Source organism: Canis lupus, chromosome 2, assembly GCF_003254725.2.
Source record: "Canis lupus dingo isolate Sandy chromosome 2, ASM325472v2, whole genome shotgun sequence".
In the NCBI taxonomy this organism is placed as follows: Eukaryota; Metazoa; Chordata; class Mammalia; order Carnivora; family Canidae; genus Canis; species Canis lupus.
The window spans coordinates 20,746,799-20,771,070 of NC_064244.1; the positions used below are offsets into that span (position 1 = coordinate 20,746,799).

A 24,272-nucleotide genomic window follows, 5' to 3' on the forward strand; every position below is an offset into this window, starting at 1 on the left:
GGAACAGATGCTCAAACAGAGGACACTGGAAAACTGGAGGGCCTGAGAGGTTTTATGCTAGAGCAAGGCTAGAAACAGGGACATACGAGGGGCAGCAGAAGAGGTGGGCTCCAGATGGCAGTGCCGCTAACATGCTTGTGAATGTTAGGGGCCACTGAAAGGGTTCAACAGAAGAGAGACCTGGTTTGCACTGTTAAAACATCACTGTCCTGCTGAGGGGATGGATCAATTGAAGGAAGGTAGGAGTCTGAGCAGGGAGCTCAGTTGGGAGGCAGAGGCAGTTGTTCAGAGCAGATACATTGGTGGCTTGCATTAGGGGGGTAGCCACAAGCACAGGGAAGGATGCATGAGGTTGAGGCAGAGCGGACAGGGCTTGTTGCTCAATTCAGTGTGCAGTTTGGGGTAAAGAGGTATCCAGGAATACCCCTGAAGTTTAACGGGTGGAGGGTGGCATCATCGACTACAATGGAACATCTGGGTAAAGTGTGAATAACGATACACATGTAGAATATCTGGAGTCTGAGAGGCCCCTTGGCTCTCCAGGCAGAGACATTCAAGAGACAAAGTTGGGCTGTGAGCCTATTGCCCAGAAGCCAGGTGTGGGATAGGAATTTGAGGGCCTCCATATGTAGATGGCTTCATTCAGACTATAGGATTGGGAAATAATAGCTCACACGGAGAGGCTTCGAGAGAGGAAGATCCCACCAAAGAGATGGAGGAGCGGGCCATTCAGCTAGAAGGGGAGTCTAGGGAATACAGCACATGAAAGGCCGGACAGGAGAGAACTTCTGGAAGGAGTAGATCATATGCTGCTACACAGCAAGTCACAGGGGGTGCTGAGACAGAGCAGTGGGTTAGCAACCAGGGACAGTTGGTGACCCGGACTAAAATGTGCCAAAATATAGCTCTGGCACCCCTTGCCTGAAGAATGCCTCCACTTACATATTTTGTTATATTTCAAATAGTCTCCCTGGGCCACAGGTTAGATGAATGTAGATAGTTCAGCAACAATGATTGGGGTAGGAACTATGGCTGCTTATCTGTATTGTGAAACAGATACAGGGTTTTACCACCAATGCCATCCTTTCTTTAAACAAGCATCAGAGGGATCCCTGGGTGGCGCAGCGGTTTAGCGCCTGCCTTTGGCCCAGGGCGCGATCCTGGAGACCCGGGATCTAGTCCCACGTCGGGCTCCCGGTACATGGAGCCTGCTTCTCCCTCTGCCTGTGTCTCTGCCTCTCTCTCTCTCTCTGTGTGACTATCATAAAACAAAACAAAACAAAACAAACAAGCATCAGAGTAGACAGCAAATTCTGACTTAGAGTGAGCTCCAGAGAACCACTGCCCCGTGTTCATTTAAACAACAGTTCAGATTTGACTGTTAATTTGGCTCAAATCATGGAAGTCTCCAAGGAAGGCAAGTTGGACGCTTTGGTGTTCTCGGCTTCAGGCAACTTTCATTTGGAATACCATCAGAGCACATAGAATCATCTTCTTGTGTTTGCCCCTTCCATGTTCCTACACTGCCTAGGAGGGCAGGCCGCTCCAGCTTTGATGAGATATGGACACTATGATGCCAGATTGCATCTAGCATAACCCTCTCATTATCAGCCCAGGAAACAGGCTGTGTCACAGAGATACTCCTCCACAGATCTCAGGGCTGCCAAGACAGGAAGAAAGAACTGGAACTGAGAACTTTGGATCTCCAAAGTCCTGGGTTCTTCTAGTCCAGCTGAAGACCTTGAACTACTTATTGGTACTTTCTTTACCAATATCGTCTTGGGCTTCATGGTCATGTTAATAGCTGTTATCATTTTGCTGCTCACCTCCTCTTCCTCCTCTTTACTACAACACTGTGCTCTGAAGGGAAAATGTACCTAGGACTAGAGAGAGAGTTTATGTTATAGTCTTGCACTTTCTAGAAAGATCATGCAGTGATTAGCATCAAAGGCACATGTGCACACACATACAGTATATATACACACACACATATATATACACGTATACACACACACACATATATATGAGTGTATAGACCATATATAGGTATACTTACATATGTATATATATAAATATAAACATTTTTATTTCTAAATATATTTTATGATATAATCTACATTATTATGTGATAAAATACCAACCATTAGGTCACTATGGAAATGAAATATTTTGAAAGTGACTGTCATCTGGCCTTGATGTCGAATACAAACCAACTAGAACAGGATGGTGGAAGAAGTGGGAGAGGACAGCATTGCTTGTTTTTGCTCATGAAGGCCATGGCCCTCAAGCTTATGGGTTTAAGGCTTGTTGGTGGCAGGGTTGGAGGCCCTGACTCTCCTTTCATCTTTCTGGATCTCGGCACATGATCAGCTCTGGTCTTTTTGTGAACTTGGACATGCTCCTAAATGTACACACTCCCTAAAGACCAGTTTTGTCAAGAGGGTATTTGAGCTGGTAGTCTCTGTGCTTGTATTGACAGGGGGCAGAAACTCTGAACTCACAGAAGAAACTCACAAAAGAGTATCTCTTGGGTGGATGCAGATGGATATGGGCTACAACCTAGCTGCAGCCCATTTGCTGAGGTCCAGAGAGATAGCTCCTGTCCTTTCCCACCCATGGACAGGAAACCACAGACGTCCAGCAATTTGATATGCTGTGATGTTTTCAGAGTCCCAGAGTGGCATGTGTGTCTGCGTTGCTTGCTTCCAAGAAAGTGCCTCCAATGTGGGGAATTTGTCATTTTGTCTATAGCTCCATTATAAGCTTTGTAGTGGTACAAACCCCAGGCAGAAATGGCCTTTTTGTAAATGCCAAGAAAATCACTGGGTTCAGATGCACAGTATTTGTAAAAAAGAGCAAAGCCAGAGTGATTTTTCACAACTGGTGCTTCCTGTGGTCCACTGTGAATGTGACATAACAGTCCACTGACAATGACATAATTTGCCCAGCTATCTTTATGGTCTATTTACTTAGAAAATATATTTTTTTAAATGCATAAAAGATGACTTACTTCAGGTTTAGCTGTTTTCCTTTATTTTTTTTTTTTAATTTAGGAATGCTATACCACATTAGCTACACAAATGGCAAATTCATTTGCCCTTTCATGCAGAATTTCCACGTTTGGAAATTATTTTATAGGTTTACTTCGCTGTATATGAAATAACATCTTCAGCGCCACACCCACACAGTGGGAGCCTATGCCACTTAAACAAGAGCCAGGGGAAAGAAAAGAAAAAAAAGGAGCCAGGATGTGCTCTTTTTACTGACACAGTATGATGGCTAGCTTATGTTATTCAGTGGAAGAGAGAAAGAAGTGGAACAGTGCTATACTTGTGTGAGAAATGGAGGAAAAATAAGCAAGTATTCATATTTGCTTGCATATGCATAAAGAAACACTGGGAGGTAGAAAGGAAATTAATAAAAGTGGTTCCTTTGGGGGAGGAAATGAATGGAGTAGATAGAAGACATAGTGCAAGACACTCAGTGTATTTCTTTATTAGAGTTTTGATATTAGAGTCATGCAAATGTATTCTCCCCCCACCCACACACAAATGTTTTTTTGAACTAAAGAAGATACATCCAACTATATTTAGGCCCTAGTGGCTAATAGCTTGACTTTTGACAATGGCATACCGAGGTGCAAAGAGTTCTGAAAGTCATATAAATTTTGGACACCAGCATGTCTGGCAGGGGCTGGGTCAGGGGGCTCCAGAGGGAGAGGTGAAGACCTAGGAGCTACCCTGGAGGTATATGTGCTGAGAGGCAGGTGAGTAAATATCTGGTGACAACCCTTTGTACTTGGAGCCCATAGGAGAGGAAAGTACTGGATGCTCTGATGCTCAGAGATGCAGTAGCTAGCTGAGCTAGCTGTTGGTGTGGGGTTGGTGCGATCTCAAAGACAGGGGAGAAGTGGCCCAATCGTAAATGTCCTCATATGTCTTTCTGTGACGAATGGTGCTTCTTGTGCTATGAATATCCTTTCTCCCTTTATTCACTTCCATTTTTGCTTAGCATATGGTCTCTTGGAACAGACGATATTACCTAGCTACTTTTGTGCATGGGTGTAGCCACGTGACTAAGTCCTGGATAAAGGGATGTAAGTGGAAGTGATGTGTGGAACTTCCAGGAAGTACTCTATTATAAGGGAAGGGGTGTGCCTTTTACTTGACCTTTCCTTCTTCCTGATGGCTGGAATGCAAATACAACAGCTAGAGCTACAGCATCCAAGTTAGACCTGACGGAAAACACATGTAGAAATGAGTAGAGCAAAGAGACTTAAGAGTCTATGTTTATGTAAGAAAGAAGTACATTTATGACCTAGTTTAAGTCACTACAAGGGTTTTCTGTTTCATGATGCTAAATCCAATACCAGTTAATGTGGATTTTTTTTAAGGTTTTATTTATTTGAGACAGAGAGGGTGAGTATGGACAGGGGTACGGGTAGAGGGAGAGGGAGAAGCAGACTCTTCACTGAGCAGGGAGCCCGATGTGGGGCTCAATCCCAGGACCCTGGGATCGTGACCTGAGCCAAAGGCAGATGCTTAACTGACTGAGCCACCCAGGCACCCCTAATCTGGATTTTAAAACTTCACTATGTATTATCCTTGGTGGTTTGGGACTGTGTTTCCCAATATCTAACTTCCTTTGACTAGCTCTGTCTGAAGCTAGGAATCTCGACTCTAGCCTTTGACTATTTCTAGTCTACACAATGTGTTTGAATGAACATCTCCTTATCCTTCCTGTTTGGTACATGTTTTTGGAATCATTGAAAACCTTCTCCTTCAAGCTTGATATTATGTGTTTAAATCAAGTCAGTATTACAGAGTGGCTGAAAGTAACCAGCTGTGTGAGGTCAGATAAGTTACTTGTTCTTAGTAAGTCCCAATTTCCTATCGTTAAAATGAGGAAACTGGTAGTCTGTTCTTTATAGCCTTGTTAAAAGAATCAACTGACAAAATGTAGGAAGAGCAATTAGCACAATTCCTGGTGCTTGGTAACTGCCCAGTACATTTTAAGTGCTCTTGCATTTTTTGAGAATCTCTAAGCATATTTCAAGCATAGGCTCATCAATATGCACAAAGCTCTCATCCCAAAGTCATGTGAGTAAAATATGTTTATCCTCTCTATTTATAGGTATAGAGATGTAAAATTGTATTTTTCACAGAGCACAGACAGAAGTAGAAATCAGATCTAGTTATGTTCTCAGATTAAAGACAATACATGTGAAACAATTTTGCTAGTTGTTCAGAAATTTATAAAGGAGATATTTTAGTATTATTTCATTTTCCTTGTTTTCTGCCTCACAGCACTTGCCCCTTACCTCTTATATCTATGCTACTACTACCTCTTTCCTGTTTGGCTTCCTGGATGACAGAAGCACTGCAGGAGGAGATAGGAGGCCCTCTCTCCCCTCTACCCCCCGCCCTCCACCAGCCCCTGCCCTTCTCCCTCTATCGCCATTAGGCACTGGGCTCCCATTCTGTGCCACTCCTTACCTGCCATCCCCAGAATTGGTGCAGGAAATAGGAAAAATGATCCCTTCAGCATTTGTTCTCATTGGCAGGAAGAATGAGATGAGTATAAAGTATTCGTGATGTAATTACAGAGCTGCTCCTATATGGACGTGTCTGGAAGCTGACAGAGTACAAGAATGGCCCTAGAGGGTTTTTGCATGTGCTGCCCCTGAAGTTAGGACAACTATTGGTGAAGACTGGGATTCTGGAATGAGACTGCCTGGATTCAAATTCTGGCTCTGCACTTTGTTCCTGTGAGTTTGGGCAAGTTACTTAACCTCATCTGCAAATGGGGGTTACAGTAGAAGATGTGGTGATGGGACAGTGCTGTACACAAAGTTTGCCCTCAGTGTAGTGTCTGGCCCTGTAAGACACATGGTGAGTGCTGGGTTGAGTAAGTGATATCTCTCAGGGACAATTTAAGTTTTCCCTCACCGAGTGCTTAACCTCATTTGACTATTAACTATAATCCAATGTGCTTCTTTGTATGCACAACTCTTTTTCCTCACCTGGATTATGGGCTCTGTAATTTCTTTCTTATCAGTCCCAGGACTCCTCTGCAAAGCCTACCATGTACCTGCATCAGTTAGCTTTTGTTGCATAACAAACTTCCTTAAAGCATATTGACTTAAAGTAATAACTATATATAGAATTCATCATTTTGCAAGTTGGCATCTTGTACTCAGCTTAGTTGGGCAATTCTGGTCTAGCCTGGGCTCTGCCAATCTCACCTGGGCTCATGCACGTTTTTGTGGTCAGTCAGAGGGCCAGCTGGGGAGGGCTGGTTTGTCACAACCCTACCTTGGATCCCTGGCTGACTGGAGTCCCTTTCCATTGGTGTCTAATCCTCAGCAGGCTGGCCTGGGCTTGCTAACACACTGGTTGCAAGGGCCTGAGAATTACAGAGAGGCATTAGCATTCTCTAGTCTTTGCTCCTGTCACTGTTTTCTACTGTCCTGTTATCCAAAGCAAGTCCCAGGGCCAACCCCAGAGCGAATGTGAGAGGAGATGCCTGAAGGCATGGAGACAGGGAGGTGTGAAAAAATTAGGATCCATTACTACAACGGTCTATCATGGTGTTTCAGAGTAGAATTTTCATAACTGCTTACTAATTGGGTGATTACAATCTGGCCCTTTCCTGGCTGAGTAGCTATCAGAAGCCACGCACTTTCCACTTTGTTTTCTGAGGCCAGCATTCTAGTCAGCTCTGCAGCATCACACCTGGCTGCCAGTGTGAACTATCTGTCCCTCTTTTTAGCTCTATCTAAGAAAAGAAGGTGTATCCCTCTCCTCTTAGAAAAGCCCAGGGAATCCATGTATCAAGATTCCAGAGGTGCTATTTACTTAGTTTTTGTATGAATGCACTTCCTTAATTGTGCAGTGCATAGCCTGTGCAACCATATGTGGTAGGCCTCAAGCAGAATCTCTCTGGTGGATGTGAAGGTTTTCAACTCTAACGGAGGAACTAGGTCACTGTATAGTCAAGAAGGAGGAGGAGAGTTTGCATGGCCACAAATTCTTGTGTTTTAGGAGGGGGTTGGTGTCTAGGCCTCATCTGTGTCACCTGTTAACTAAGCAGCATGTACCAGAGACTCTCAATTTGAGTAAGAGTCTAACCTTCTCAGTAGTATGTTGGTTATACCAGTTAATGCCTCTCTAGTTGAGAAGCAATGGAAGGGGAACTAGTATTTAACTCAGGCCTATTATGTACCAGACACTTTATATGTAGGTTATCTTGTCTAATCTTTACACCAAAAAGTCCGTGAGGTGGGTACAATTAACTCAATTTTTGCAGAAGTAGAGACTGGAATTCAGAGAGGATAAGCAACTTGCCTGAGGTCACAGAGGCAGTAAACAACAGGGATAGGATTTGAACTCTGTTCTGTCTGGCACCAAAGCACTTTTCCCTCCCCTGCGAATAACAGAAGCCTGATGAATAGCAGTCAGCTTGTCTATGATAGTCTCCCTAAATATCCCATGGGCAGTTGCAGGTTGCTCACAGGGAGCCGCAGTTGTGAACATCAAAGCTGGTCAGGAATGGGGGGCCTCCACTATTGGTAAGGCACTCGGGCAGAGCGTCGTGAAGGAGGAAGGAGCACAGCTGGCTAGCTCGGCTGGAGGGCAGATCCCCGACTGGACACTAATTCTGTTGAGGGGAAATTGGCTGTTTACTGGAGATAATAAAACAGGAAATATTTCAACATTAAAGGTATCTGAGTTTTGGCAGGGAAAGATTCGATGACTTAATGACAAGCACTGGAGGCTAATTTGAAAACAGCAGATACCTCTATCTATCCCTAAAATAGGGGACTGGGCTCCATTAAAATGGAATATGCCAACAAGCCTGGAGACAGTATTATTTAAATTGGATGGGAAGGAGAAAGCTCAGCACCAGAGGATGGCTTTTATTTCTTTTTAGGATTAATGATGTGGTGCTGGGCCTGTTCCGTTTGGTGGCCTGGCTGTGTGGGTGGCATGTTGAGGGCTCAGTTGACAGGAAGCAGCTGTCGGGAAGGGTGTTCTATCCTCAGAAAGGGAGGGCAGGAGCTGGAGCCATGAGCAGCACCATGTGACCTTATATCTGCACGCTCCCTTTTCTGATCTGCCTCTGGAGTCTATGCAGCTGACTCTCAGTTACCTAAATGGAGGAAGAGAGCTTGGCCAGCTCACAGGGAATTCATTATTTTGACCAGTGCTGCTGATGTGCCAGTATAAGCTTGGTGCTGGGGTATGCAGGTGGATTAAACTACTTCCTTATCTTGACCCTGTCTCCAGTTTGGTTACAGGAAGAAGGCAAACAGGCAACTTTAGTGTGACCTGCTAAGTGATTGGATAGCACCAATCCTGGGGATTTGGGGATGGGGATGCTGGTCCAAGCATGCATCAACCTATAGGGTGTCCCATGGAGGCCACAGTTCCCTCATTGGACAGGTGAAGTGGACGCAGTGGCTAGAAGTTGGTAGTTGTGTCCTTGGGGGCCCTAGGGGTTCCTGCCTAGAAGTTTGAGGACATTTGCTCCCCTGAGTGCCAGAACTGTCATCAGGGCAGTCACTTCCCTCACCACTGTCCAACCCCACTCTGGCTAAGGAGCCGCGTGGGGTGAGGGAACTTAGGGTGGTTGAGGTGGGGGCACTTGGTGGTCCTGGGGCAGCATCTCTTTACCAACAAGACAATTTAGACACATGTCGTCTTTTTCACCACATTGCAGCAGTACCTGTGCATTCAGGCTCAGTGCCACATAGGAAGAGCACTGAGGGAAGAGAGGACATACAAGACAAAGGTGAGATAAGCATTCTAAGAAGAGAGATTGGTTTACGAGAGCAACAGGGTTGGGTGGGCACTGTGATTGTGGCATAGAGATGTGACGAGGCTGAGGGCATGGAGGGGGGAGGGCAAGCCTGGAATGCCATTCTAGGGAGTTCAGAATACTTTGTTGGTGATGGTATGCTCTTTAAGGGTTTTAAGTAGCCAGTAATAATAATAATGGCCATTTAGTGAGTACTCACTATGTGTTCTATAATGTACTGCTTCCAGATTTAATTCTGGAAGTAACTTCATGAGTTAGGAATTACTATCCTCTTATTTTACAAAGGAGGAAACCAAAGTACTAATACGTCCACCTGCTATGGTTTATGCAGTCAGTGATCAGAACAGCAGGGATTTGTCTCCAAAACCCATACACGTGACTAGTTTCCTACACTACCTCAGGCAGAAAAGGCCTTAGACTAGCCCACTCCACTTGCAGTGTAGATGGTGAACTGAAAGAGGGCAAGAGTATAAGCTTTTGTCCACTGGGGCTGTGCCTGGCCATTAGTAGGAACTCATGAGGAATTCATTAAGTAAGGAAGTGATCAGAGGCAGGGGGCCAGTTAGAAGGCTACTGTGACAGTTCACGCGAGTGAGAAAGTCTTCAATTAGAAGATCGTCACAGGCATTTGGACAGAATGGGAAGATTAAAATCCCTCATACCTTGATAACTGCCTAGTTAATGAGAGAACTATTTTGGTCACAACTAGGGTACATGTGGAAGAGATGAAGAAAAATGTTCAGTGCTCCCCTGGGGACACATATCTGAAGCTCACAGGGTGGTTGAGGCCACAGGTGGCAACTTGGGATCATCAGATCTAAGGTTAAAATTCTGTGAATTTCCATGAAGAGGACTAGAAAGAAAAGCCAGGAGAGCGAGAGAGGACCCAGGAGAGTGATGGAACCTGAGGGGAAGAACATATCCAGAGGGCATCAGAAGTCATCTATGGCTGCCTAAGGGAAGGAGGATTCCCTTGTGTTATGCTCTCAGCATGCCAAGAGCCACACCAGCCCTGCTGCAGCTTCTGGTCGCTTCAGGGCTCTTGGTCGCCCCTTGGGAAGCTACTGGGTGTTGAAGGAGGAGCAAATAAGTAGAAAGTTTGCGCAACTAATTTTTCAAAGTGTCTCATTTGGAAGCCACGCGAGGGGAAATCTGATGTTCCAGTAGTATCCACGGGTTTCTGCTGACTCATCTGTTACATCTGGGTGTAGTGTTAGCACATAGAAGATCTTTTACAGTTGGAGCATCCTAAGGCTGATGTGCAGTACCAGCCTTGGTGGGGAAGTGGATCTTCAGATGACACATTAATACATTGGTCATGTTGGTCATGGTCTCTTAGTTACATTAGATGATGTACTAGCAATTCACCCTTCCTTTTTTTTTTAAGAACTTTTTTTTTAAGTTTTTATTTATTTATTCATGAGAGCCAGAGAGAGAGAGAGAGAGAGAGGCAGAGACACAGGCAGAGGGAGAAGTAGGTTCCACACTGTGAGCCCGACGCGGGACTCAATCCTGGGTCTCCAGAATCACGTCCTGGGCTGAAGGCGGGCACTTAACCGCTGAGCCACCCAGGGATCCCCTCACCCTTCTTTCTAAGGGATGTTCTTTTAAAGAACATTCAACCTTAGCTCCCTTTTCTTGACTTCATGTTAGTACCTGATGATGGAGAAAAAGAGCAGGGATGGAAAATATCTAGTATCCCATATGGTTAAGACTTGGATTCAAATTCTGATGAAATTACTTTGGTATTTTTATTATGACCCATTTTCTATTATATGACTTACTTTCTATCATTGTGACTCTCAGCAAATTGTTCAACCTTTCTTAGTTTTTTCATCTATAAAACAGGTATAATGATAATAACTAGTATTACATTACTATGTAGAAGGCACGTAACCCCAGTTAGCTGATGAGTCCTTGCACCAATCCAGGAACCTTTAGTACCTGTTCTCTAGACAAAATTATTCTTTACAATGATACTAGGACATATTTGCCTTTTTTTCTATCATTCTGCCATGAGTGTATGGTGGGTTTTCTAGAAGATATGTAATGGGTGGTATGGCAACTGATAGAATGCAGAAGCAAACAGAATTTAGCTGTTTTCTTTTAATCCAGACATTTAATAGTTTTTGCAAAAAATGTGAAACTATAATAAAACTGAATAATAAATAAAACTAAAATATTAAATAAATATTAAATAAAACATATTTTTGGATTGAAAAATATAGTCATTTGGATAATAGAAAATTTTCATTAATATTTTAAATTAACAAGTAGCTATTTTAAAATATTTCTCAGTTTTAAGTTCTATTATAGAAAATATTGATAGGTATGATACATATAAACAAAAGTTCTCAGGGTCCTTTAGTTATTTTTAAGGTGTGCAGATGGGTCCTGCAATGAAATGAAATGTTTAGGAGTGTGGGTTGACAATGTTTATAGCAGCAATGTCCGCAATAGCCAAACTGTGGAAGGAGCCTCGGTGTCCATCGAAAGATGAATGGATAAAGAAGATGTGGGGATCCCTGGGTGGCGCAGCGGTTTGGCGCCTGCCTTTGGCCCAGGGCGTGATCCTGGAGACCCGGAATCGAATCCCACGTCGGGCTCTCGGTGCATGGAGCCTGCTTCTCCCTCTGCCTATGTCTCTGCCTCTCTCTCTCTCTGTGTGACTATCATAAATAAATAAAATTAAAAAAAAAAAAAGAAGATGTGGTCTATGTATACAATGGAAATTACTCAGCCATTAGGAACGAAAAATACCCACCATTGGCTTCAACGTGAATGGAACTGGAGGGTATTGTGCTGAGTGAAGTAAGTCAGTCAGAGAAGGACAATCATTATATGGCTTCATACGGGGAATATAAAAAATAGTGAAAGGGATTATAGGGGAAAGGAGAGAAAATGAGTGGGAAAAATTAGAGAGGGTGACAAAACATGAAAGACTCCTAACTCTGGGAAATGAACAAGGGGTAGTGGAAGGGGAGGTGGACAGGGTGATGGGGTGACTGAGTGATGGGCACTGAGGAGGGCACTTGACGGGATGAGCACTGGGTGTTATATGTTGGCAAATCGATCTCCAATAAAAAAATATACATATTAAAAAAAGGAATGTGGGTTGATACCATAGTTTATTTTTATATGTTTTAAAGTTTTTATTTGTTATTTGAGAGAGAGAACACAGGGCATGAGTAGGGAAGAAGGGCAGAGAGAGAAGCAGGCTCCCAGCTGAGCAGGGAGTCCTAATTGGGGCTCAATATCCCAGGACCCTGAGATCATGACAGGAGCCACCCAGGTGCCCCTAGCATGGAGTATAAAAGGATGTGTTTAAGAACGTGCTCTGACATCATCTGGGATATGGCAGCTCTCCAGCCAAAGTCGTGGTGGAACCAAAAGCAGCAGCTCTGTGACAGTCACTGTGGTGGGGATTGCTGTTCTGCAGCCACGCTTGTGTCCTGTCACAGCCTGAGTGGAACTTGACTGAAGAGCAGCAAGAACCAGCCGTCGCTGAAAGCACAACATTCAACATACAATACTTGGGGCTGCCTAGGTATATTAGGGTTCTCCAGAGAAACAGAACCAAGAGAATATATAGAGATTTCTTTATAGAGAGATTTATTATGGGAATTGGCTCTCATAATCGCAGAGGCTGAACAGTCCCACAATCTGCATCTGTAAGCTGGAGAACCAGGGGAGCCAATGGTATAATTCCCTGTTCAAGGCCCAAGGCTTGAGAACAAGAAGTGGGGGTGGGGGTGGGGGCACTGGTGTAAGTCCCAGAGTCCCAAGGCCGAGAACCAGGAGCTCCAGTGTCCAAGGGCAGAAGATGAACATCCCAGCTCAAGAATTTTGTCCTTCCTCTGCCTGTTTGTTCCATTCAAACCCTCAATGGATTGAATGATGCCCACTTGCATTGGGAGGAGTTATCTTTACTTGGCCTACCAATCCAAATGTTAATCTCTTCTGGAAACAACCTTCGTAGGCACAACCAGAAATAATATTCTGCCAATTATCTAGGTAGCCTTCAGCCTAGCCAAATTGACATGTAAAATTAACCATCACATCAGGTCCTTATCTTCACTTGTGATTTGGGGTAGTGGGAGCAGAAGAATGACAAAGAGAAATTATAACCCCTGATAATTATGAATTTTGGCAAAGTTTAAGTAGGTCTTGGATTAAAAGGAGGAACATGTTTTCATGGTACACACAATGAGTATGCTTATATTTCCCTTAATAACAGATGTACCTTGATGTCAAAGAGTGAAGATGTGGGTGGCAGGTGGGGAAACAGAGCTCTAAAATTTTGACAGTAGGGAAGTATCGTGATGTGTTATACCAAATGGGATGGTCCAGAATATTATCCTCTTCAGAAAAATGTACCAGGTGATAGTGAAATCTGCAGAGTTCAGGCTCCACTGGCCATGATGAGCACCTTCAAGATCCAGATGGCTTTGAATCCAACCTACAGATGAGGGGACCAGTGCTGAGGCCTACCTCTACTTTAGGAAAGACTAAAGTATGTTAGACTAAACATGCTGTCTGCAAAGTGAATTATGATTTAAGTACCTACAGCATCATTGTGGCAAACCCTATTTTAAAGCAAATGATCCTTTTTGACAAATGCCTATTTCAAGTTTCACACCCAGTCACATCACTTGCTGAGACTGAAAAAGGCCTCATTCTTTAAGGCGTGACAGGGCATGTAATTAGAGTTGGTTTGTAAAACACCACTCCAAGATAGAGGCGGAGATAGCACCTTGTGTTGATTTATTCAGCTTCTAGTAACCTCTTGGTAATGACCACAATAAAGACAAATCCAACAGTCTGGATTTAAAGCAAGGTGGTTTCCTTTAAGAATCAAATGAATTGAGTGGGAGATCTGAGCATTTCTTTTTCTTATAACTGGGCCCCAGGGAAGTTAGGGAAGCACAGTAAGGAGCCAGCCCAGAGATCCAAATGGGGGAGGTCAGTCTTCCTGCAGACAGCTTCTCCTCTGGAGGCCTCAGATGTCCAGATGAATCACCTGCCCTTGCTTTCAGCTCTCTGGTTTCTGCTTAGCCTGGAAGTCAGGTGGGCAGCAGAGGCTGTAATGGACTGTGGTTCTCAAGTCCGGGCCACAAGCTTGGCTCCTATGTGCTGAGCCCAGTTGTTTGGGGTAGACAGGATTCTGGCATGTGGGAGGTGCTATTGACCACATGTAATAAGGTGTTATAGGGACAATTCAAGAGGTTAAGCTAGTGAGAATGGGTTGATAAAATGGGAGAGGGATCATGTCTATTGCTATGAATTAAGGCAGAATTTTGGTCCTAATGAATGCAAGATTAATTGAGACAAATTCTTCCAACTCTGGCTGTTGCTCCCTCTGCACCAGACAGAGGCTTCTGAAAGACAGTAGCTAGGTCTCTGTTACACTTGTATCTCCCAGGCTTGGAGTGTAGTTAAGTTTTTTGTGAGCATTTGTTTGCTAAATTCAAGTAGGATCTAATTTATCTCTCATTTGGAAATAATTTTTGAACTTACAGAATAGATGCAAGAAAAAGTGCAGAGAGCACCTGTATATTCTGGACTCAGATTCACCTCGTTTGTTGGCATTTGCCTCATCATTTGCTCTCTGCCTCTTTCTGCCCCTACCCTCTTCTCTCTATTCATAATGTTATTTTTTGCCTGAATCACCTGAGAGTAGTTTGCCTATATCACTGCCATGTACCCTTAAATACTTCAATATTTATTTGCTAAGAATAAAAATCTTCTCTTCAAAACTGTATGGTTAACCTCAGTAGATTTGACACGTATTCTGTCCTTGTATCTACTCTACCATTAGTATTCCAGTTTTCTTAATTATTCCAATATTGGCCTTTATAGTTTATGCCCCCTCTGGTATAGGATCCTAAGATCAAGTGTATCATTTATTGTCATGTCCCTTTAGTTTTCTTTACCTAGAATGTTTCCACAGTCTGTTTTGTCCTTTATAACATTAATATTTTTGCAAAATACACTCATCAATTCTTCCGGATTGCTGTGGACATATATTCTAGATATGTGTCTGCATTTGCCTCTGTAGTGCCTCAGACATTGCATTTCTCAAAGGGCTTCCCTGGTATCTGATGTACTGTCCTGGGGTCTTGAGTAACCTTAGAACAAGGGGCCAATTTTAATGCAAAGGAAGTGACCCAGGATCCACTGGTCCTGCTATACTACTGAATTGGCCAGAGATTGCCAGCCCACATTTTGGTATGGCCCTTTCAAGTGGCAGCTAAGGTGCTAGCTTGGAGATGGCACCCTGAGAGTTGAAGGTGCTCTCCTTCAAGATGCAATATGTACTTTGAATCAATGACTGTTATGTGTTGCTCTGACTTCAAAAAATAGAATCAAGAGTGGATGTAGAATCAGCCCCTCTGTTGTTGTCGATCTTAGTGATCCACTGGGGAATTCCCTTTCTATCCCCACAACTTCAGGTTCTTTTGGGAGTGAGGGCCTCTTCTTCTAGGGTGTGCCTGGAAAAGATACTACTAAATCTGAAGGTATGGCCATCTCCTGGTTATTCTGGGCTTCTCCTGTCAGAAGTCCAGCAGGCAAAGGAGTTACTGTACTAGTGCTAATTGACCCTGATTATCTCAAGGAGATAGGGTTGCTCCTGCATAATGGGATAGGAAAAGATATGTCTAGAACCCAGGGAATTCACCAGGCATTTCTTGGTGCTTCCATGATTGGTGATTACTATAAATAGACAATAGTGACAACCATAGCCTGACAAGGGCATGGTGCCCAGGGGCTCAGATCCCTTTAGGGATGAAGGCCTGGGTTGCCCCCAAACCCAACCCCTGCAAGTAAACTGGGCAGCAGAAATGTTGCCCAAGGATGAGAGGAATCTAGAACGGGTGGTGGAGCAGGGAGAAGATGAAAATCAATTAGTTTTGAGACCAACTGCGATGAGGTTGCATCTTGTCTCACTAACATTCACACTGAAACTCTTTCTTATTTTTAATTGTGAGTGGCCCCCATCTTAACGATACAGCAGACTGAGCACATGGTTTGAGTGGATCTGAGTGATGTAAATGCCAGACTGAAGCAGACACTCCTTGTGAAGTACCTATATCCCTTGGCATTCCTCTCTATACAATAAAGGCTGCTTACAGAATCTGCCTGAACACTTCTTCCTGGTCCTGGAGACACACTCTGGCTTCTTTCTGCAGCCAGAAATGCTGCAGAGTTAACGGGCTGGGGAACATCTATGAACCAATGACAGACGGGGAATTAGTGAGAAAACGCTGACTCTCTTGCCGTTCACTGTCTCCCAGAGTACTCTCTGGGACTGAGCTCTGGTTGCTTTTACAACTGTTTTAATAATGGGTCCTTTATTGGCTTCCTCCCCTCCTCTGTCTCACCTCTCTATTCCTTTATCAGTGTTTCGTGGGTCTACTTCCTAGATATCCCTGACTCAGGGTCTGCCTCTTGGGACACCCAAATTGGGACACCTAAGGAAGTTGCTCTAGGCTCCAAGGTCCTCATTCATGACCATTCAGGTACATCCTCCAAGTTTATGGGCCTTTGCTTCACAGTGTCCAAGAGAGCTATGGAAGGAAAAAAATAAAACTTTTTTGGGGAGAATATTTGTAAAGAAAAGTACACATAGGAAAGTATGCAGCTCATGAATTTCCCTGAAGTCAACACCTAGACTAAGGTCCAGAGTATTACCGGACTCCCAGAAGTGTTTATGGATGTTCAACTTTACTAGACACTGAAATGGTTTTCCAAACTAATTGTATGAATTTACATCGTCTTGAGCAGTATGTAAGGGTTCCCCTTGCTCATAAATTTTGTCAATACTTGATATTGCCTGTCCTTTTTTAGCCATTCTGGTGGGTATGTAGTGACTCACAATGCAGCTTTCACTTACATTTCCCTGAAGACTAGTGAAGGTGAACACTTTGCGTACATTTCCAACCATTTGGATTTTCTCTTCTTTGAAGCATTGGGATCCAGTCTTTGCCAGTTTTTCTATCAGGTTATCTGTCTTTTTCTTATTGATTAGTAAAAATCCCTTATATATTCTGAATATGAATCATTTGACAGATATATGTATGGAAAATAACTTTTCTCTGTGAATTATCTTTTTACTCTCTTAATGATGACTCTTGATGAGTAGAATTTCTTAACTTTAATACAGTCCAATTTATTGATTTTCCTTTTAAGTTCAGTATCTTTTGTGTCTCATTTAAGAAATCTTTGCCTGAGAATGTTTACATGGGACTGTATATATAAGGCTCCATCTGGACTTTCTGTTCCATTGGTTAGTTTCTCTATTCTTGTGTCTCTTTATTCTTATGTTAATTACTGTAGTGTGTAATAGGTTTTAATGTCCAAGGGGGGAAGTTGTGCAGCTTTTTCCACCTATTTCAAGATTGCTTTTATTCTTTCTGGCCTTTTGTATTTACATGATGGTTTTAGGATCCACTTGTCTATTTCTGAAAAAAAAAAAAAAGAAAAGGAAAATTCTGGGATTTCGTTTGGAATTCCATTAAATCTATAGATTCATTAGGGAAAAAAATTGATGTTTATAATATCATGTCCTACAGTTCATGAACATAGCAAGCCCCTTGATTCATTCAATTTTTCTTTATATTCTGTCAGTATTGTATTTTTAGTTATCAGTGTAGAGTTCTGGCATACCATAGGGGCTTTTGAAGGTCTGAGTTGCTTCAAAGGCAGCAAAAGGATAAGTTGAGACACAAGACACATTCTACTGAGTGAAAGTTGAAATGTTTTTCAGTTCACTCAGCATCCACCCAACTACATAGCCATTACTATGGTAAGGTTTTGGAGTGAGCTGCAGTCCTCCCTTCCAAAGGAAGAAAGGACTGATGTGGGTTACATTATGGAAGTTGAAATGTTTTTTGGTTAAGTCAGCAACCACCAAACTACATATCCATCACTACAGCAAGATTTTAGAGTGAGCTGCAATCCTCTCTTCCAAAGGAAAAAGGACTGATGTGGGTTACATTATGTGCCCCAGAAAAATATTTTGAGGTCCAAACCTCCTTTACCTGGATGCAGGAGAGTCTGAGAAGTGCAGTTTTTGACATTTGAGTCTGCAGTGCGGGAAGGCCCACAATAGAAGCAGGAATGAATGTTGAGTGAGCCAGCTTGAGGCATCTATTAAAGGTAAGAGGACATTTCTCCACTGCTATGGCTGGGGTCAGGAAGAGAAAACCTTCCAGGTCAATTTAGAGAGACTTCTTCATCTCAGAATTTGTGTGTAGTTTCTTCTTTTGCTGTATTATTAAATATCACCTATCTCTTACTCCTTGCCCTCTGCTAGTCTTGGGTTTTGACTCCTTAACCCTTTCCTGCCATTTGTGAAGATGGCATTAGCATTCTGGTTTCAAAAGCTCTAATAAATTTTATTAGCTATTTTCCAATCCATAGGAGAAACTACCAGACCATTGCTTTGTCTGTCTTCTCAACATATTAGAGGCAGAAGGTAACTCTTGGAACATCCAGGGCCTGCTTCCCTTTGCTCTCACTTTTGTTCTCCCAGTTCTATTCTTGGGACTGGCTGCAATTCTAACAATAGCACCACATGGCATTCTGCCTCCAGATCTACCTCTGATCAGCAATGCGTTTTTCTCTCCTCTGGTGCAGCTGACTGTTGGGCGCTTACGAAGTAGGATCAACAACACATGCTGCTAGTTGGCACTGGTACACACTCACACATATGTAATGTGTGTGGTCTGGCCACTGTCTCCCACTATGGTGACTGGGGCATGCACCTTTCACATCACCCTAGCACAGCCACAGCAACCAATGGTGTTAGGGATGGTCTCTGGCAATGGCATTTATGTGGTCTGGCGAGGGAGGAGTATGAGCTTGTGGTTGTGCCCAAACCCAGCTGCCGTCTTTCACCTTCTCTTTAAGGGGGCCAATGGCAGATGGGCTGACCCTGCATTTGTGTGCGGTATAGAGGTGGGTTTTCAGGGGCTATTGTGACTTTTGGCCCCCTGCTCTTGTAAGAACAAACTGCACAGAAAGCTTCACTCTTACCTTTTCTAAGCTCTCTGCTAGATATAAATTTGCTGTTGCAGCTGCTCAGATCGTATTTCATCTTGGGAAAAGGAGGCCCTGGCACTTGCATTTGACAACAGGGTGTAACTGACTGAATCACACTGGCTTTCCTGACAAGTCACACTTGCTTTCCTGATCCCTTCACTTGAATTTGTTTTTACGACGTATATCGATCAGGGTCCTGCAGGAAACAGATGGAATAGTCCAATGGTATAATTGCAGAGGGTTTGTTAAATGGACTTTTTATAAAGTTGGGGGTGGTGATGGTGAAGGGGTAGGAACAAGGGATGGCGAAGTATCCTTTGGGGAGTTGGAGCTATTTGGGCCTCCAAAGGGATAAGGAGAAGGCACCATTCTGAGACCCTGGTTGTTGTAAGAAGGAGACTGCATGACCAGAGATCAGTCCAGAGTTGTGACCTTCAGTTCAGGAATGCAGCCACTCCCTGACCACCTAGGAGGGAGGGATTGGTGAAAAATACCCTCGCCTCATATTCCTCCTTTCCTGTAACCTCTTACCCTTCATTGACCCAACCCAGCCAGAAACCAGAGTGCAAGGGAAGCCATATGCAGCCTACATAGGTTAACCTCCTGGGGTATCAAGGGTATAAAGTGAATGTGGAGAACAGATCACCAGCAGCTGTAGGAGGAATGAATTTACCCTACTATGTTTGGGCCCAAGAGTTGTCTCATTGCTCTATTTTTCTAAATAGAGATAAAACTGGCTCAATATGCCATTATTTCAGCAGATCACAAAGCAAACATCAATCATTAGGAGGCTCCTCTGTATGACACTGGGTCATATAAAAATCCTGGCTCTACATAGCTATGGCAACAAGTGGAAGAGGCTTTTTCCTTGGCTCATAGGGTCATAGCCATTGTGGACACCTGTAGTTTTTCCAGCATGCTCCTTTCTTTTAGCAAACAACCTATCATGTTTATTTGGGAAATGACTCCCCATCAGTTGTATACTGCATGGTGGGTTTGTCAACTAACCAGTCTGCTTTTCCTTGGCCAAAGGGGAGGCATGGAACCACTAAGCCAAGTACACTCAATTTTCTGGGAGTTTAAATTAGAGCCAAGTACTCAACATCTGAACAGAAAATAGGTGGAATGAAAACATCCCAGTAGTAGTCCCATGGAGAATGGACATTGCTGGTTATCTAGATATCTTGAATTGCCTTGATTTCTATCCTTTTAGAGACCTAGTTTTTCACTTTTCCCTTTAATTGTGTGAGCTACCCTTTATTCTTTTTTAATCACCTGTGTTGCTTTTGTTGCTTACAATCAAAGCACACTGATAGCTACACCATTGTTGCCATGCTACATCTGCTACATGGTGCCTTTGCTGCCCTTGTCTCCAGCCAGCTGCACTGGGAGAGCTGCAGGGAGCTCCTCACAGAGGTCTTTCCCCAATTGCAGGCTTAGTCATGGAGGACCTTACTGCAGCTGGTAACGCTGCGGCTTTAGTGTCCAGCCTCCCTGCCATCCTGCCTCCAGGGAGCTGCCTGGGAACAGAGGGCATATTTCCACACTTATGCAGAGTGCTATCCTTTTGCGCTTCCTCTTTCCCTCCTTCCTTTCCTGGGAAATTGAGATTGGGCTGGGCCAGCTCCTTCTCTTCCAGTCCTCAGAGCTCTCTTTTCTTTGCCTACATTTAAAAAAACTAAGTCTGTTAACTCCTTGTAAGCAGGATGAGTCTTGATTCCTAGGGTTCAAACACCTTGGACTGTCTTCTTTGATGGGGGAATTGTGGTGGAAAAATTCACCATTCTATTGTGGGAAAACTTCAGTACAAAACTAAAACAGTACAAAAAATAGTTAATTTCTCTGTTTATCCTGTAATATTTCTTTCAATATCTTTTAACAGAATATATCTAAACCTATAGTATGTGTCTATGGGATCTCCTCTCTCTCTCTTTCTTTCTCCTTCCCTCCTTGCCTCTCCATATTTAATTATCATGAATATAACTTACTACTAAACTATAAGGGGTTTCTCTGTGTGCAAATGAACTATATTCGTAATTGAATACATACTATTGTATATAAACAGTATTTCTCTTGAAATTGCTAGAAAAATGAATGAAATAATATCTACAATAAATGAATTCCTACTAACTCACTAGCACTGTACTTTAATGATTTTAGTCAGCATGAAAAGATGGAAACTCGCTGTTTTTCTCTGACTCCCCTCATAGTGCCTGTTTGTCATCATTCATTTATCTGGCTACAGAGCTCATTATAGTTGCTTCCGAACCCTTTATGTAAGCATCTCTTTCTGGCTAGGTGATCTCTCTTTGGTAAACTTATTGTTCTTCCATTGTTTTTCATGCCTATGTCATATCTCCCCACTTATAAGAACATTTCCAAGCTTAATGGGAATTTTGTCTTTACGTAATACGAATATAGAATATAAATTCAAATACATGTTCACCCTTTCTTCCATTTGTGTATTTGTCTATTATCTATCAATCTCTTTGTTATCTCTGTGTTTACATAAACAGAGAATATGTTCATTATTAAAACTTAATTTTGAACAAGAACCCATTTATATGTAAGAAGAAGAAGCGAATGGAAGACAAAACTTTTCCTTGCATTGAATGTGCCAGTTTGCATTTATTAAAGTTTAGACAAACAGGAATAATTTTCCTTAATTTGTTTTTTGAAGAAAAGGAAATGAAACCACTATCTATAATAACTTAATGGTAACAAATTAAGACTCTATATTGACACAAGAATAATGAGAGTATAAAAGGGTGCAAGGCCAAAGGTAAGCAAAGTTGATCTAAAAAAAGCTTATTGTCCAAATGAATGAGAACATATAATGTTTGTCCTTCTCCGATTGACTTATCTCACTCAGCATAATACCCTCCAGTTCCATCCACGTTGAAGCAAATGGTGGGTATTTGTCATTTCTAATGGCTGAGTAATATTCCATTGTATACATAAACCACATCTTCTTTATCCATTCATCTTTCGATGGACACCGAGTCTCCTTCCACAGTTTGGCTATTGTGGACATTAAGGGAATGGAGAAGAAGTGGGTAGGAAATATCAGAAAGGGAGACAGAACATAAAGACTCCTAACTCTGGGAAACGAACTAGGGGTAGTGGAAGGGGAGGAGGGCGGGGGGTGAGGGTGAATGGGTGACGGGCACTGAAGAGGGCACTTGACGGGATGAGCACTGGGTGTTATTCTGTATGTTGGCAAATTGAACACCAATAAAAAATAAATTTATTATTAAAAAAATAAAATAAAAAAAGCTTATTGTCATAAGGAATTAGTAATAATTCTGGTAGTCTGGAAAATCAAGAAATTTCCTGAATTGCTGAAAATTTGAGTTTGTATTGGGAGAAGACAAAGAATAGTGTATTGTGATTTATGGTTTTGAATCATAAAATGTCAACTTTCAATGTAAAAGAGAGAGAAAATTAGTCATGTTTATGTTTTATGTGCCAGGAAGCAAAGAGCAATTTCAGTTTCTTTGTGGTTCATGTCCCTCAAGTATATTTCAAAGGATGCTTATAAATTTATGCATGTCTGCAGAAGTTCATGAGGCCCCCAGGAAAAGAAGTCTAGGTACAAGAAGTTCTTCTTTACTACACTCAGGTGTCACAGAGATTGAAATTCTATTAGAAATGATTCTTTTGAGTTATGTGTAGTCCATTTTTTCATGTGTTTATTAATTTTGCGAACCATTATTGAGCCTGAACATTTTCAGGGAACTGTAGGAGAACATAAAGATGGAGAAGACTTGGTTCTGCCAGAATATATACAGCTTGGTGTGCCCCATAGGCATGTTAATAAAAAATTATGCATGGGAAAACAGGACGTGTGCTCCAAGAGGATGGAAACACGGTGGTGAAGGAGGGAGCTCAGGGAAGGAGTGAGGTGTTCCTAGGGAAAGTACACCTTCAGGGGTCCTAATGCTGATCAGTGTGACTGCCTGATGCTGAGCACCTGCAGAGGAACTTGCCAAAGAATGGAATCTAAGGGTTAGAGAGTCACCAAAGCACTGGGGACACGGTGCTCTTCAGCAGACTTTGCTTAAGATTGGTTTTACAAAAATCACAAATGGGATATAAACTTATTGTGAACACATTCCCTGACGTTGGAAAGCTGGCCTTCTCAGATGGATTTTTACGGAACACCCCTGTTTTGTGAGCCGTCTGAGTGCAGAGGTAGATGTGTCAGTAGGCAATCTGACTTACTGAGTTGGCATCTTGCTTCACTGCTTCCCTTTTGCTCCAGGGACCCCATTCCTTCCTTTCAGCACCTTTGTGAATTCAGGATGAGGATTTCTTCTTGCTGCTCCTGCCTCTTAAATTTGTCTCTCTTCTAAAATGTCAGTGCACTGACCCCCTAAGAACCTGGGAAAGTTAGCAGCATTACAGATAGCTTTTCTTTCAGGTCGTTGGTTCCAACCCCTTGAAGATACTCCAGCTACTTTCATTGCTGCCCACTGTATGTGCCCTGGAATATCCCTGTCACTATAGGAATCCATACCAACAAAAAGGAAAAAATCAGTTATATTACAATTCTTATAAGTGCATTGCCCAAAGTCTACTAGGCCATCAGTAGTTCTGGGCCTTCAGGCCACTGTTTCTTTTTATATTTGGGTTAAGGAGTTGCATTTGGATTCTGGGAATAAGAAGGTATCTGAAGCACAGCACTAACTACCGCAGCAAGGAAAAGGATGCTATTTAAATTTCCACAGTACTGCCAGGATTGATGACTCAGCAGTACTGGCTCCTGCCTCCCATTGAAAGCTATGACAAGGGACTTACCCTGGGCAGTGAGCCAGTAAACCACCTGACTGGCACATGCCCTTGCCCAGAGCTCTTCGCTTCTCTCTCTCTCGCCTTGCAGAGGGGCCATGGTGTTCCCAGGAAGCAGCAGGGGCACAACCCAGTATGTAAATGAAGTCTTTGGAACAGACTTTGGAGTCTTGGCGGTGCTATCCCTTTGCAGGTTCTAAAAGAAAGACTAATCTTTTTTAGAAAGTGTGTGAACCTGGGAATGACTGTATAGGGCCCTAATGAGCAGATCGTTGGGACATAATGAGACTTATGTGGTCATTTTGATGGAAAATAAGAGAGGTGGATAGATATTATAAAAAATTCATCTTTATCTTAATCAAATCCATTCACACACTTAGCACCTATCCCCAACAGCAGCTACTAACTAAATGAACAAACCTCTACTAATTAAAGTAGAATTCTCAACATTTATGTATTTTCTCTCATTCTATGTGAACAAATGGTGTATAGGACCATTAATATTTAAACTAACTGCATGATTAAGACCATTTCACAATAATTCGCTAGAGGAGTCTGATATTTACCATCTAGATATTGACCTTTTGGGCATTTGATGTTAATTATTTTATGTTGAA

The 24,272-nt window shown here is 42.7% G+C and overlaps 1 protein-coding gene across 3 annotated transcripts in view; it reads left to right on the forward strand.

Moving 5' to 3' along the window:
- Nucleotides 1–24,272, forward strand: part of FRMD4A (FERM domain containing 4A) — a 751,487-nt gene that overhangs the window by 86,522 nt on the left and 640,693 nt on the right. The window contains exon 3 of one of the 3 annotated variants that reach the window (XM_035713659.2): nucleotides 5,606–5,767. The exons of the other annotated variants lie outside the window; for them this stretch is intronic. Coding sequence (XP_035569552.1) covers nucleotides 5,724–5,767 — 44 coding nt within the window. The 5' untranslated portion in view covers nucleotides 5,606–5,723. The remainder of the gene's footprint in view (nucleotides 1–5,605; nucleotides 5,768–24,272) is intronic. 3 annotated transcript variants of the gene reach the window in all.